Source organism: Lagenorhynchus albirostris, chromosome 1 (genome assembly GCF_949774975.1).
Source record: "Lagenorhynchus albirostris chromosome 1, mLagAlb1.1, whole genome shotgun sequence".
Lineage (NCBI taxonomy): Eukaryota > Metazoa > Chordata > Mammalia > Artiodactyla > Delphinidae > Lagenorhynchus > Lagenorhynchus albirostris.
Window position 1 is genome coordinate 152,141,336 of NC_083095.1, and position 14,683 is coordinate 152,156,018.

Consider the following 14,683-nt stretch of genomic DNA (forward strand, 5'->3'; position numbering starts at 1 on the left):
CTATTCAAATATTTACCAAACGAAAACATAGGGAAGTGTGAGACATCCTGCCATAATCAGGGACCTTCCACACCACAGTGGGGACGCTGAGATTAAGACTTAAGAAGACTCTCGTGGCATTGAGACTGGCTGAACTTGTGAATTCAGAAGTGTCAGCTAAGGTGTCAAGCAGTAACACGTGGACTGGCAAAGACTTTGTCACTCTGCAGGAGGTACCTTGGGAAGGAGATGTCATTTAAAAAATGTTTTGAATTTCAGTTTAGTTCCCATGTGTTAAGGCCCCCAAAATAGACTCTCCAATAAGCAGAAGGGTCTTTATTGGATAAGAGAAAAGCATGGGGATAGTACTTCCCAAGACCCTATTTTCATTTCTCATCACAAACTAGCTGTCTTTAGATTCATTGGCTCTCCATACTAAACTATAAAGAAAGATAGAGCTGAATGCAACTGAAACTGGAAAATATATAAGAAAAGAATTTAATAATAAAATGGGATATTTTCCATGGGACAGGAGCTTGATTCTGATTTCCCAGTTTGAGACACTAAGGAGCCATGGGTTGATATGCTTGGAGAATCATTGAACAGTAAGCTGCAAAGACCCCACAGATGATCAGGTCTAAGCACTTATTGTATAAATGAAAGAACCAAGGTCCAGAGAGGTTCAGTGACCTGGCCAAGGTTATCTAGTGAGTTTCCTGTGTAACATCAGAACAGGTGCACTTAGGATGAGAATACCTGGATTTAGACTTAGCTCCTACACAGGCTTACTCGGTACGCATAAGCAAAACTTTTGTAATAGGCAAATTCCTCACTTTCCCTGTATGAAAATGGAATACAGGGAGATTTTCTTTAGACTTGACTTCAAAAACATGCACTGAACCTCGACAAAATGTACTGTGTTCTTGGTTCTAAACTCATTGTATAAAGGCAAGGAGATGTCCTTTTCCTTTCTGGGAGACCTCAGTTGGGCAAGTTTGTCAGGGTCCGACAGAGTCATTGAACTGGGAAGGATGTGCCTCTTTTACAGATGTGATAAGTGTCCTGGAAAAATAAGTAGATGCTGCACAGTTACATAGGAAATAAATGGTGCTGAAGGACCGGGGTCCTTAGCTTCTTGCTGTAGGGCTTTTCTCATTTTCTCATGTGACATCATCTAAGTATATACAAACCAGAGTTGACACAATTGGCTCTTCTCCTTTTGTATGAGGAGCTGCACTTCTAAAGCAATTCCAACTTGCAGCAAGGTTCTTGCTGGTGGCTTATCTACAACTGCTGAGAGTTATAGGAGGTACATTCAGGGCCTCAGCCAGACACATGGCCCTATAAGCACTGGCACAGCTATCTTCTCACCTCTAGCCTCTTTTCAGCCACTTTTCCTGTTGAGCCTTAAGGAAGTTAAAGACAAAAACCTTGCCTTTATTTAAAATTTTGACACTATGATCATTATGAATTTTTTGCATTAATTTCGATATTTAAAAATACTGCATTAAAATATTATTTACCTTGATTACTGAGGTTTTCTTACACCTCCTTAAGTTTTGCACCTGGGATTTTAGATTGGATGGAATTCCATGCTTCCTTTGACTTTCTGTAGCCTTTGGGTTCACTGTGTCAAAATTAAGATAAAAATGGATAGATTCCACCCATTTTCCAGAGGACTCTAACCTACACATTCAGATTCTGGTTGCATTAAGAAATAGACATATGCAGTCATAGAATGTAGTTCCATGCAGGAGAAGTTTTGTGTGTTTTGTTCTCTGATATATCCACAGAGCTTAGCATAACACTTGGCAAAACGTAGGAGCTCAATTAATATTTGTTGATCAGATAAGTAAATGCAGTAACACTCTATTGTTCTTAGTGTTTATAATCTGCTAACAGTTTGTGTAAGTTCCCTCCAACAGAGTCTTACAGGACCATAACCAAGTTCTAGTAGTTCTTTGAGACTTGACCTCTCTGTATTGGCTGGCCACTTAGAGGATTCTAAGCAGATAATAAGGATGATAGTGATTGCAAAACAGTTCACTAGTAATGCTAGATTTTAACTACAGTGTAGGTCAGAAGCTACCATTTGCTCATTTGGTAGCCTTAGCCAGGTTTCCCTATGTTTCTGGACGTAAAATTCGTCATTTGGCAATAATAAAAAGTTATCACAAACAGTTTGGTAAGGATTAAGAAAGAATACATGGAAGTGAGTTTTATAAGTGGTAAAGATAATGTAAATTTAAGAATGTATGATTACTAATTCCTTGCAGAAGCAAAAATCTTTGGATTTGTACTTGTATATAAACAAAATTGTACTTATATACCAACAAACAGAGAAAAGGCATGATTATATATGCCCGAAATTGTTGAATTATGCTTCTGGCCTTCTGGACGGATACTGGGCTCAGCTGGGTTTTTCTTTTCTACAACTAACTGACCTAGAAAGAAGATTCATGTGCCCAAGGAATCATTTCATGGGTGGGGATATTGGGGCACTGTCCGGTTCTCTCACTCTGATATTCACATTCAGCTTTCTCAGATCCTAAGACTGGAGATTTCCCCTCCATTACTGAAAGCATCGAATGCCGCCAGGGATCCCCAAATCATGCTTTGATCTTTCTGCCTCTTACATTATCACCAGCAATAAATATTCTGCAACGAGATTTGAGCTGACAGTTCAGGTGATTGATTTACCAAGTAGCAAAGTCTCCAGCTTCGTTCCTCTGGGTTTCTATCAGATCCTGCAGGGCAAACAGGAAGGAAATCATGTCGGTTTTCTTTCTGCCTTCTGCCATGCTGGCAGATGAAACTTGAAAGTAAGCAAGAAGCAAAGAGATAGAGGAGGAAGTAATCAATGTCACATAACGCCCCGCACCCCCAAACTGATTTTGGGGTTGCAGGGTCAATCACTGGCCTGAGGCAACCTAGAGGAGCTGGAGGTTTTCTGGATGCTTTTGAAATAAGGGTTGCTTGTGGGTAAGGCAGCAGGTTTAGAAGTCTGGAACCTGGGAATCTTGGGGAGCAGGAGGCTTAGAAATGTGTTCAGGGCACTGGCTTAGTCACTGGAACTGAATAAGGAAAAATCCCAGCCTATGACCATCTTATTTCCAGATCATTCTTCCGTCCCACATTTATAGAAGTGGCATGTCTCCAAGGCATTGGTTGGCAGCCACTCTGCTTGCCTGGTTATCATATGAAGATTGAGAGGTTTTGCATAATAGTCTTATGAGGTGGGTCTTATAATAATCCCCATTTTACAGATGCAACTACTGAGCCACAGCAAGGTTAATTGGCTTGTTCAAGACTATGCAGCCAGTAAATGGTAGAGTCAAGTTTTGGTTGCAGGCAATGGGGCTCCAGAGTCTATGCATTTAATCTAATTTCTTGAAATATATGTTTTGTGTGTGTGTGTGTGTGTGTGTGTGTGAGAGAGAGAGAGAGAGAGAGAGAGAGAGAGAGAGAGAGTTTATCCAGGTTTATAGTTGTTCTCAGTAAGAGGTTGGTCTGATACAATCTACTCCATCAGAGCTGGAGATAGAAATTTCATATGATGTGATTTTCAAACATCTTTAACTGTGTAGGTGCTATTGTCAGTACCTCTTTTTTGATCTTTGTTCTCCAGTATTCCTGTTCATGCTGTGAATTCCTCAGTATTTCTTCTATGTATCCCTAAATCAGACTGATTTGGTTTCAGTTCCTTGCGCTTAAAAATCATGATTGATGTAAATTATTATAGAGATTATGAAAAGTAGTACTTTTTTGAAAACTACATTCTCAAATACAGGGTACGTGGCCAGGAGTTCATTTTTCTGCATTTTTGAGACAGTCGAATGGAGTCCTTAGTAGAACAGACAGACTCTGAGGCTAGACTGCTTGGAATGGAGAACTGGGTTCCAGGATTTGCCGTGTATTAACTGTGTGCCTTAGGCAAGTCAGGGGATGTATCTGTGTCAGTCTCCTCATCTTAACATAGAAAAATGACCTTTGAACAGTGTGGGAGTTAGGGGCACAGACTTTCCATGCAGCTTGAAATCCACATATAACTTACAGTTGCCTCTCCAAATACAGGGTTCCTCCATGTACGGAGTTCCTCTCTGTACACAGTTCCTTCTTATCCACAGGTTCAACCAACCTCGGATCGTGTAGTACTGTAGTATTTACTATTGAAGAAAAACTGCAAATAAATGGACCTGCACAGTTCCAACCATGTTGTTCAAAGGTCAACTGTATATCTCATATTTTTTTGTGAGCATTAGATGAGAAATTCAGTCACTGTTTAGAATACTTCCCTGATACATAGTAACTACAGTAAAAAAGTAACTACTATTATTAAAATCCCAGGAATATTTTTTTGGAAATGTAACTAACGCATATTGCCTGCTTGCTATGTAGAAGGCATGGTACTAATCATTCTGTATGAGCTCACAACAGTCTTGAAGAGGGCTGTGTTAGCAAAATTTTATAGGTGAAGAAACTGATGCTCAGAAAGGTCAAAGATCTCTTCTAGAATCTCACAATCAGAAATTGGCAAGTTTAGTACTTGGGTTTATCTGTATCTAATTGCAAGGCTCTTTATCCTCCATGTCTGTGAGACCTCATTTGGGAAGAAGAGAGGTCATTTGCATGGGACACATGTATCTAGAGAATTCCCCATTCATACACTTACTGGTAATAAGAATAGGCACTCTTCACCATCTGTAGCTGAACTCCTTCCACTTACCCTAGGTCTGTGACATCTCCAGTGACCCCTTACATGGGTTGAGTTTGACCCCCTCTGATGTCATGGTAAGAGGGGGAGGTGATCTTCACTGAAGTCAAGCTTTATGCAAGACACTGCTCTAAGCAGTTTGCATATTATTATTATTTTTTCATTTTTCAAATGCTTAGACTATAAGCAACCCCAGGACCTACATACAGTATATTCATTTTTGACCCAAGAAACTTAGCTTCTTAGAGGTTAAGAAACTTGCTCAAGGTCACACAGTTATCTAGAAGTATAGTTAGGATTGAAAACCAGGACTGTTTGACTCAAAATATGTATTTCTTATGTAACATGACCATGACCAAGTTTCCCCATGAAAGAAGATGACTGGAGTGGTAATAAAATCATAATTCAAGTTGTAGTGAGAAGTATGGCATAATGGATTTCATGCAGTTTATGGCAGGGAGTGACAAGATCTGTAGTCGGAAAAGATGCAGAGACTCAGGACCATTGTAGGAAAAGGAGTGATGAGTAGATGATTTAGGCAAAGAGAGATGTGGACCATGTCTCAGGTCCACAAGGGGTGGGGGCTGAGGGATGGAAGGAAAGCTGTGTAAAAATAGATGCCTTGGGCTTCCCTGGTGGCGCAGTGGTTGAGAGTCCGTCTGCTGATGCAGGGGACACGGGTTTGTGCCCCGGTCCGGGGGGATCCCACATGCCGCGGAGCGGCTGGGCCCGTGAGCCATGGCTGCTGAGCCTGCGCGTCCGGAGCCTGTGCTCCGCAACGGGAGAGACCACAGCAGTGAGAGGCCTGCGTACTGCAAAAAAAAAAAAAAAAAAATAGACACCTTTGGTTCGCAGAAGTCACACCTTGATGCTGGCTCTCCCTCCTGCTCACAGACACGGCCAGCCCCTTCCCTGGCGAGGAGTCAATGTCACTATTGGTCTCTTTGCTTCCCCATCGCAACGAAGCAATGAAGTCACTTCAGGAAAAAAGGAGCAGAGAAAGCACTGGCTCTCTCCATGATGGGGCTGACACTCCTTCCCACTGGCTGCTTCCTCTTACATGATCCTCTGTAGACAAACAAAAATGAGGACCAAAGAGCAAGACTTTCCTCCCACTCCTGCCATTGTCCCGTGGTGAGTGAGCTAATGAGGGCTGCACTCCTGGTGGGTGAGGCAAACACTCAGGGAAGGTAAAGAGAGCCCATAGCACCCCCGTCACAGGCTCAGGATGTGTCTCTATCCAGGTTTCCTTTTTCTTTTGTGCTCCTGCTTTCCTGTGTCTATAGTCATCACATTCAGTGTGAAGTCACGACATTGTTCCTTGGCTTATAAAGCTGTTTCACACACATGGCTTAAAAATATATATATTAATGCTGAGTGGGCAAACTTAAAAGAAAAAAATATGTATATAATGAAATATATATTGAAAATACTTAGGACAATATATATTTTTATATAATATATATCTCTCTGCCCCTTTTTATATTCCTCCATAAGGGAAAGTATAATTTTATTTCTAGCTTCATGGGGTCTTCTGGCTCTCCTCACCAAGGCAGTATTTGGCATGCATCACTATCCGAGATGTGTCCCTGGGAATAGAATGCTATGAAATGGGGTTCTGAAATCAAATGAATTTGGGACTATGAGTTATGTAAGAAAAGCAAAACATCACTACTGCAGACTTTCTCAGTGCCTTTAATGTACTAGAGTGCATTGTGAAGCTCCAAAAGGCAGAAGTTATAGGCAGATAATCTGACCATGAAGTCCCCCTTCCCTACCTTTTATAATAATTTCCTTCAGGATCAATCAAGATTAGTGTTCCTTGGGGAGGAGATATTAGGAGTCATAGTAACAGGTTAAAATCATGGTGCAGCTATCAGAAGATCTAGGTTCAAATCCCACTAACTTGCTGTGTCATTTCTCATGAGTAACTTATCCACCCTTAGGATAATAGACTCACCATTGCACTTGGAAAGTGGTAGGAAATGGTAATTACCATTATTATTTTTATCATTATCGCTTTCAAAACCCTAATGCACTTGGGATAAGGAAAGACAGAGACATAATGTTCAGTCCTTAAACTATTCATCTGTACAGCAGGATGCCCAGAGGGCTGGACACCTCAGAGGTTCTAGACACTAAGTTTATAAAGACCTTCCCCCTGCAGCAGGGTGGTCTTATGAATAATTGAGCCCTGCTAGGAAGGGACAGGTTTATGGTTTTCTGATACTGTATGTGTTTGCAGCTGGCTGGTTCTGATAACACTCTTAAATAACCCCCTTCACCTTTAAGCCTGATATATTCACCTCCTGTTTACAGTTCCAGGAGTTCTATTGCTATAAAAATAACCCAGCTTTAAAAAGGCAATGCTATTTTTTTTAAAGAGAATAAAAATGCCCTGGCTAGAGCCTTAGTAATTTAGAGATGAGAAGCCCTGTCAGTGTGTTTCACTGTGGCCTAGATGGTCTTCTATCAGTGGAAAGCTGGGTAGTTTTGTCCCTTTTGTTATGAAGTATAAAGAATAAAACTTCTGTCTGGATCATCCATATTTGGATCACCCCAGACCTTCCAGATGGGAGAGTTCATGCTGAATCTTATTAGCTGACTGACCATTAACTGGTCTGAGCTTCTACTTATGCAAATTAAAGAGGTTATTGTATCATCAATGCAGCCTGCCACCCAGGAAGTTCTATGATTCTGTGCAAAAGTATTGCTAGGTATAATCCACACTATTGTTTTCTTTTACTTTGAGGATATGATGGAAGGAATATGATTGGGGGTTCTGCTAACGTTCAAGCTGCGCCAAAATTATCCCTAATTTTTTAGGGGGTTGCTGTCTACCTAGGGATATAAGACTAAAATAGAAAACAGAGTGTGTGAAGTTGAGTGGTTATTATGGAACACATATTACAAGTGATGGAAGGAATACGATTGGGGGTTCTGCTAACATTCAAGCTGAGCCAAAATTGTCCCTAATTTTTTAGGGGGTTGCTGTCTAACTGGGGACATAAGACTAAAATGGAAAATAATTAGTCAGGGTAAAGTTGAGTGGTAATTATAGAACACATATTACAAGTGCTTGTAGATTAGTAGAGAGATTGCATTAGTTCAGGAATGGCTTTATGGGGAGGTGGGTAGGCAGATGGGTGAGTGTTGGATGTGTCAAGAAAAGGAAAGTATTCTGACAGGGTTCTTTAATTTGCAAGGAAAAAGGATTTGACTTAAGGTAGTGAAAAATATAGTTTTAATACAAGGATAAGGTAATTTTGCAAATTCCAGTTAGGAGAGGAAATTCAACCAAATTTTAGGTGAATAGAAATTGAGAAATAAAATGCTTTAGGATCCAGAGGTGACACTCTCTCCAGACCTTAAAGGACTCTCAGAGGCCTGTTAAGAATGCCTGCTTTCTTTCCTCTTGCAGGACAGAATGCTTGTTCTTTATCTTGCCTACAGCTCCACCCAAATGCGGCTTCTGCTTTCCATTGGCAAAGCTCCTTTCTGTGTGGGTAGAACCCTACATGTCCTTTGCCACTAGCCAGCCTATTGATTGTTTTCTCCAGAGTTAGGGGCCTATAATCGTCTAAGTCAGCCATGCACAGGGATAGGGTCACATAATATATAGGACATTCTGTCCCAGGGGCTGGAGTCAGGACTGTTTATATTAGCAGGGAAGCATTCCCTAACAAGGAAGATAAGGGACACTGCTAATGCAAAATGCCATGCCAGGTTAAAGAAAAGGAGAGGCGGAAACATTGAGGTTGGGAAGAGAATTACCTAGTTAGAGTGGACAGTGGTCTCAGGCAAAACTAAAAAGGAAGAATTCAGCCAGAGGACACATGGCTTTGAAATTCAAGAAAATGATTCGAAAAAAAAACAAGCACTAAAGATATAAAAGAATAGGATAATGAATTGTTGACTGTGATGATGGGGACAATGTTTAAGTCTTAAAAGTGTGATAAAACATCACAGTTCTGGGGCTTCCCTGGTGGCGCAGTGGTTGAGAGTCCGCCTGCCGATGCAGGGGACACGGGTTCGTGCCCCGGTCCGGGAAGATCCCACATGCCGTGGAGCGGCTGGGCCCGTGAGCCCGTGAGCCCGTGAGCCATGACCGCTGAGCCTGCGCATCCGGAGCCTGTGCTCCGCAACGGGAGAGGCCACAACAGTGAGAGGCCCGCGTACCAAAAAAAAAAAGAAAAGAAAAAAAGACACACATGCACAAAAGAAAAGGCAAGCTGATATGGATACATAAGGAAAAGTCATTTAGAAGTTAAATATATATAGTTTTCTTGTGAAAATAATTTTTTAGAACGATGCCATATCTTGTTTAAATATATCTTGAAGCTGTTAGCTGAGCCTAAGTCCCTGCTGGGAAATGAATGGAATGGGAAATTCAAGCCTAGTCTAAAAAAAAAAAAAAAATTCCAAAGACTAATGGTTTCCAGCCACCTTAGTTAAGGCAGGACTTCTTATTGACAGGGATACTTAGCTTGGAAATAACAGTTGAAATAGAAATTGAGGACACTAGCTGATGAGCCTGCTTTGCGTATTTATATATCCTGCTAGGTCTTTGCATTGAGCTTTCTGCCTAGGAATAAACGTGCTTTCATTGTTTGTCCCAGCCTCCCCTTTTCTAACAGAGCTCCTGCCGTGCCAAGAGAGGTATGAAAAAAGGCCAAGTGATCTGCTATTGAAGCTGGAAGAAATATCTCCCTTCCAGTGACCTTCCGAGATAATGAGCAGATATGGTTTTCTAATATAAAGGGAATAAATCAAGGGACCTTTCAGGGAACCCGAGCAATAACAGTGGAGTCCAAGGCCATCAATTCCAACAGCAAAGGACAGAGGCACCTTTCCCTATAGATCAATGTTAGACTACAACAAAGTGGGAGACATGTCCCCACCAGAGTGGGGAAGGGTTAAAATAGATCCTCTTCCTCCCTCCTTCCCCCACTCCCAACTTGCTCTGGGTCCTGGAACTAATCTGGGAGAAAATCACACCTTCACAGGATGTTTCTCTAGCCATTATTTTCTGTCGATTGGGCTGATACATAGTTTTGAGAGATGGATTGTTTGTCTTTAGCTTATTTTAATTTTTTGCTGTGAATTCATTGCTAGACACAGTTGCATATCAGAGTTACTTCAAATGCTTCTGTTGATCTGCAGAGCAGCTCTGGTCTTCATCTGCAACCATTCGTCCCTCTGCAGAGGCACATTTAGGGACAGGGCTAGAAGTGGAGCCACCAAGTGTCAAGGTCCTACTAGACCTTTGGATGAAGATAGTTCATGGGGCATCTCTGCCCTAGACCTATTGCTGTACACATGACAACAAATGGTTGTTATTTATGTAGTATCATAATACACCAATGAGAACAAAGAGGAGATGTATGTTCAATTTAGGAACAATGTCTGGTATGTTAAGAATCATCACATAGATAATTTTGATAATTGATGTTTACTGACATCTAGGTGTTAGGCATTGTGCCACATCTTCCTAAATACTGTATATGAACCCTTAAAGAGGGTCTATTATTAGGCCTATTTTACAAATGTTATAGAGGCTCTGTACATTTAAGTGACTTGTTCTGTGTCACACAAATGGAAGATATTAAGTGAAGCATGTTTAAGTGAAGCATATTTTACTTAGGGCTGTGTGACCCGAAGTCCATTCTTTGAAGCATGCTTTTCTGCCACAGGAAAAGACATCCAGAAATGGTCTATAAAAGGAGCTTGGGAGAATCGGGAACTATCCCTCTGAGGAAGCCCAGTTTTTCCTGGACCTTGTGTAGGCTAACATTTGGACAAGTATCTTGTTCCAAGTGAGATGGCATAGAAAGCTTAGAATTGTAACGTGCTATGTGGTCCATGTAAGATTTCAGAAATCACATTAGATTCTCCCTCCCTTCCCCCCATTTTATCTGTGAGAAAACTGAGATCTAAAGAGACAAGCAACATGTTCAAGGCTGAGCCAAAGCTGTACCCCAGGTCTCGGATCTTTCTAAGCCTTTTCCTTTAATTGGTGGGCAGCCATATTTCATTTGGAATGGTGAAAACATCTTGTTGAAGACATGGCAATCCACTTAGGTCATCTTTCCTGTAAGACCTGCAGAACTCCAGGTTCCTTGGTCTTATCCTGCCAGCAGTCAGCAATAGATTTGGGACAGGAGCCCATGTCTCCTCTCACCCAGTACTCTATCTCAGTTAAGGCCTCCCCTCTGCCACTTTTCTCTCTTTGGTAAGTTTATCTTCTATGTTGTAGACAGAGACAACTTTTGAAAATACACCTGGCTATGTCCACCTGTATTGAAAAGATGAGGTTGAATCCTCTTTCATGTCCTTCTTAAAGTGACTTATGCAGGACACTGCAAGGTATGGTCCCTCCTTGTTCTATAAACCTCATCAATATTGAAATGGTTTTATTTTCACAAATATGCTATCACTTCTCTTGCCTCTGAGGCTTTAAACTTGCTGTTCCCACTGCCTGTCTTCTTTGTAAGCCTGGCTAAGTCCTACTCACTCAAGAGGTCTCAGTGTAAGCATCACTTCTCTCCATGAGCTCACACGTGATCCCTTACTAGGTGCTCAAAACATACCTTGCATGCACCCCAGTGCTAGCACTTATTACCTGTATTGTAATTCCCTGAATGTGTACATCTGTCTCTACTTACAGACTGGGAGCCCCATGGCGCTGGGACCCATGTTTATCTGATTCATCACTGTGTCCTCACTGTCTAGCACCAGGCCCAGCACAAAGCAGGTACCAAACAAATATTTGTTACACGAAGGTATAGCTAATGGATGTTTTTTTGTTTGTTTTTGCGGTACACGGGCCTCTCATTGTTGTGGCCTCTCCCGTTGTGGAGTACAGGCTCCGGACACGCAGGCTCAGAGGCCATGGCTCACAGGCCCAGCCGCTCCGCTGCATGCGGTATCTTCCCGGACCAGGGCACAAACCCGCGTCCCCTGCATCGGCAGGCAGACTCTCAACCACTGCGCCACCAGGGAAGCCCCTAATGGATGTTTTGTGAGCAAATCTTCCCTTCTCTTCCCAGCCACTGTGCCTAGTACTAGTGACAGAATAGAGAGGAAAACTAGTATGAGGCTGATCTCATGAACTTCTGGTCTTCTGGCAGAAATACATAACTACACAACTACATAAACATGCACACAATACAATTACAAATTCTGATAAATTCTACATGAAAACATTACAACAGACCCTATTACATGATGACCTAAACTTTTCCAGTAACAAATTGACATTGTTTAGCTCTCATGGAGTAGATGAGGTCAAATGAAATTTGAATGTTCAGTATCTCAACAATTAAGTGGCATGGTCGTTAGACTAATGAAAACTGGGAATGGAGAGATATGGTACCGCCCAGTGACCTGGCCTCCCCAGCACATGCACCCCCAGAACTCTAGGGAGAGCACTTTTATCTTTCTTCTTCCAGGACAGTGTGAGCTCCAAATATAGGCCCTGATTTCCTGCTGCTTTTACTTGGAATCCACAGTCATACAAGAGGAACATGGAAGTTTTTTCCTACTTAAAATATTTATTAGATACTTTATAAAAACCTTGGAGAAGAAAGCAATAACGACCATGTTCTAGTTTTCCAGAGAGTTGCTGATAATATTGTGTAAAGTATTACATACACATAGTCAGAAAATGCAAATGGCAGATTAAAAAAATATATAACATTTATAAAATATATAAAGATTACAAAATATATAAAAGGTGTAAAAGCATCAAAAATATGAAGCAAAACCTCTTGCTAAAGGCCTTAATTCTTAATATTCTCTTAAGATTCCTCACAGACAAATTTTCTAGTCAAATAACATTGTGTGTATTTACTTTTAATGCAAAAAAGGAATCACACCATCCACATATGTTTGTATGTACTTTTTCATTGAGCAATGTATCTCCTGATAATTTTTCTATAACAACACACACAGAACAATCTTGTTCATTTTTTCAGCTGTGTAGTATTTCCCTTTATGGCTATAATGTCATTTACATAACCCCCACTGATGGACCTTTGGATGGTTTCCCAGTTGTGTTTGTTGTTGTTGCCATTGTTTTTGCTTTCAAAATCAATGTTGTCAGGGACATTCATTGGCATTCTCCTCCTAGTGCAACTCCAAAATAAATATTAGATAGTGAGATTGCTGGTAAGGCTTACAAGCATTTTACATTTGGAAAGATTTTGCTAAATTATCCTCACATTGATCAGTGTAGGAGCAGAGTCATTTCCTGTAGCCACCCTAGCAATGCAGTTTCCTAGCAGTTTCTTACTCTGATAGGTAAAAAAGTATATATCAGATTTGTATTTAAATATCATTTTTATAAGTGAGATTGCACATCTTTTCTTGTTAATGTGGTAGGTATGTATCTTGGGATGCTGCCTTAAAATCAGTTAGAAACAATAGCTTTTTTTTAAAAAGCAAATCATAAACACAGGATTACACAGACCTTTTCAAAGAAAAACGTGTTTTAATCACAGGTCCTAAAATTTTGGACATGCTTATTTGACATGAAAGGACTGATATTCTATTTACAAACCACCCTCACATATTTATCTATAATGATCTTTCCTAGGCAACACTTTATTACCTTGGTTCAATGTGTGATATGTATGGAATAAATTAACTTTCACCTTATGCTATTCTGTGAATCACACTCCCATCCCAGTGACCCATCTTAGTGAGGAGTTAATGTACCATAGGCAGACATTCTGGAAACTTCACTAATCTCTGTGTATAGCGTTGCCATGATGGAGACCAAAAAGCTAAATGAAGCCTTCAGGTTTTGTAGCAGTTATTCTGTTAGCTCAGAGCTCAGTCCCAATGCCTTCTCTATTCCAGTTTTCCTGGGTTTCTGCTTATCCATCTTTCCAGTCTCATTGGAACCAGCATGGTTTAGCCTGTGGGTGTGTGGTATGCTAGGTACTGAAGCAAAAGAGATGTGTTTCTGAAATGTGTCTTAATCCGTCTAGGTTTTTAGGACAAGGTCATTCACCTTGCGTGTGGTATAAGAGGGATCTCCAAGTACTTCCCCAGGTAATACGTTTGATTCAAATGATGTTATGATGGGAGAGGTAGACAGATTCTTCCCTTGTCACCACTTTGCAGGATCCCACGCTCTAGGGAGAATGTAAGAACTCAGCACCTCAGGCCTGTTCCTCCTTCTATCTCCAGGCTCAGAGATCAGGCAGAAAGGGTCCCTATGCCCTCTTTACTGTTATATATATATGTATATGTATATTTTAAGACTGACATTAAAGGTGACAGTCTTTCCCCACCCTCCCAGGAATAGATACATTGGGAACTATATTTGGAAAGAAAGAAGATGAGATGAAAGCAAACCCTGTAGCCTAACCCTTATATGTTTTATGAGGAGTGATTATATTGGGGCTATTTTTTTCAGTGAGTGCATTTCTCAACCAAACATCAAGGACAAATGATTTAGATAAGGGACGGTGAATTAGCAGAATTAATGGACCAGAATATTGCAATATTCTCATACAAAATTTTGCAGTATTCACATATAAAATCACCTAAGTACAGAACAACCCATCTATCTTTCCTTCTTCCCCCTGTCCTCTCCCCCTCTTCTTCCTTCCCTTCTTTCCTTCAGTCCTTCCAACATCAAGGCACTGTTTATAAGAGACTATCCTATCTGCTTCTCCCTGACAACTCCTTCCTTTTATTTTTTTATTTTGTTTTTTTAAAAATTTTTATTGGAGTATGGTTGCTTTACAATGTTGTGTTAGCCTCCACTGCACGACAAAATGAATCAGCCATACACATACAGATACCCCCTCCCTTTTGGATCCTTCCTTTTAAAATCACATTGTTCCATGAACTTTTTGCCTTTCTGTATATATATCTGTGAAGAGCAGAGACTAAATACATTTAGAGAATGCATAGCTATGTTATATAGATGATATGTATATTATTATATTATATGGTCTCCATGTCGCCCTGGGTCGC

At 40.8% G+C, this 14,683-nt stretch overlaps 1 protein-coding gene across 7 annotated transcripts in view; it reads left to right on the forward strand.

The window, feature by feature from the left end:
• AGBL1 (AGBL carboxypeptidase 1) overlaps positions 1 to 14,683 on the forward strand; it is a 958,763-nt gene that overhangs the window by 613,155 nt on the left and 330,925 nt on the right. For 4 of the 7 annotated variants that reach the window (XR_009541841.1, XM_060156130.1, XM_060156153.1 and 1 more), the window contains one exon: positions 11,361 to 11,447. The exons of the other annotated variants lie outside the window; for them this stretch is intronic. Coding sequence is in view for 3 of the 4 variants with exons in the window: in XM_060156130.1 (XP_060012113.1) it covers positions 11,361 to 11,447 (87 nt within the window). In the remaining variant the exon portion in view is untranslated. The remainder of the gene's footprint in view (positions 1 to 11,360; positions 11,448 to 14,683) is intronic. 7 annotated transcript variants of the gene reach the window in all.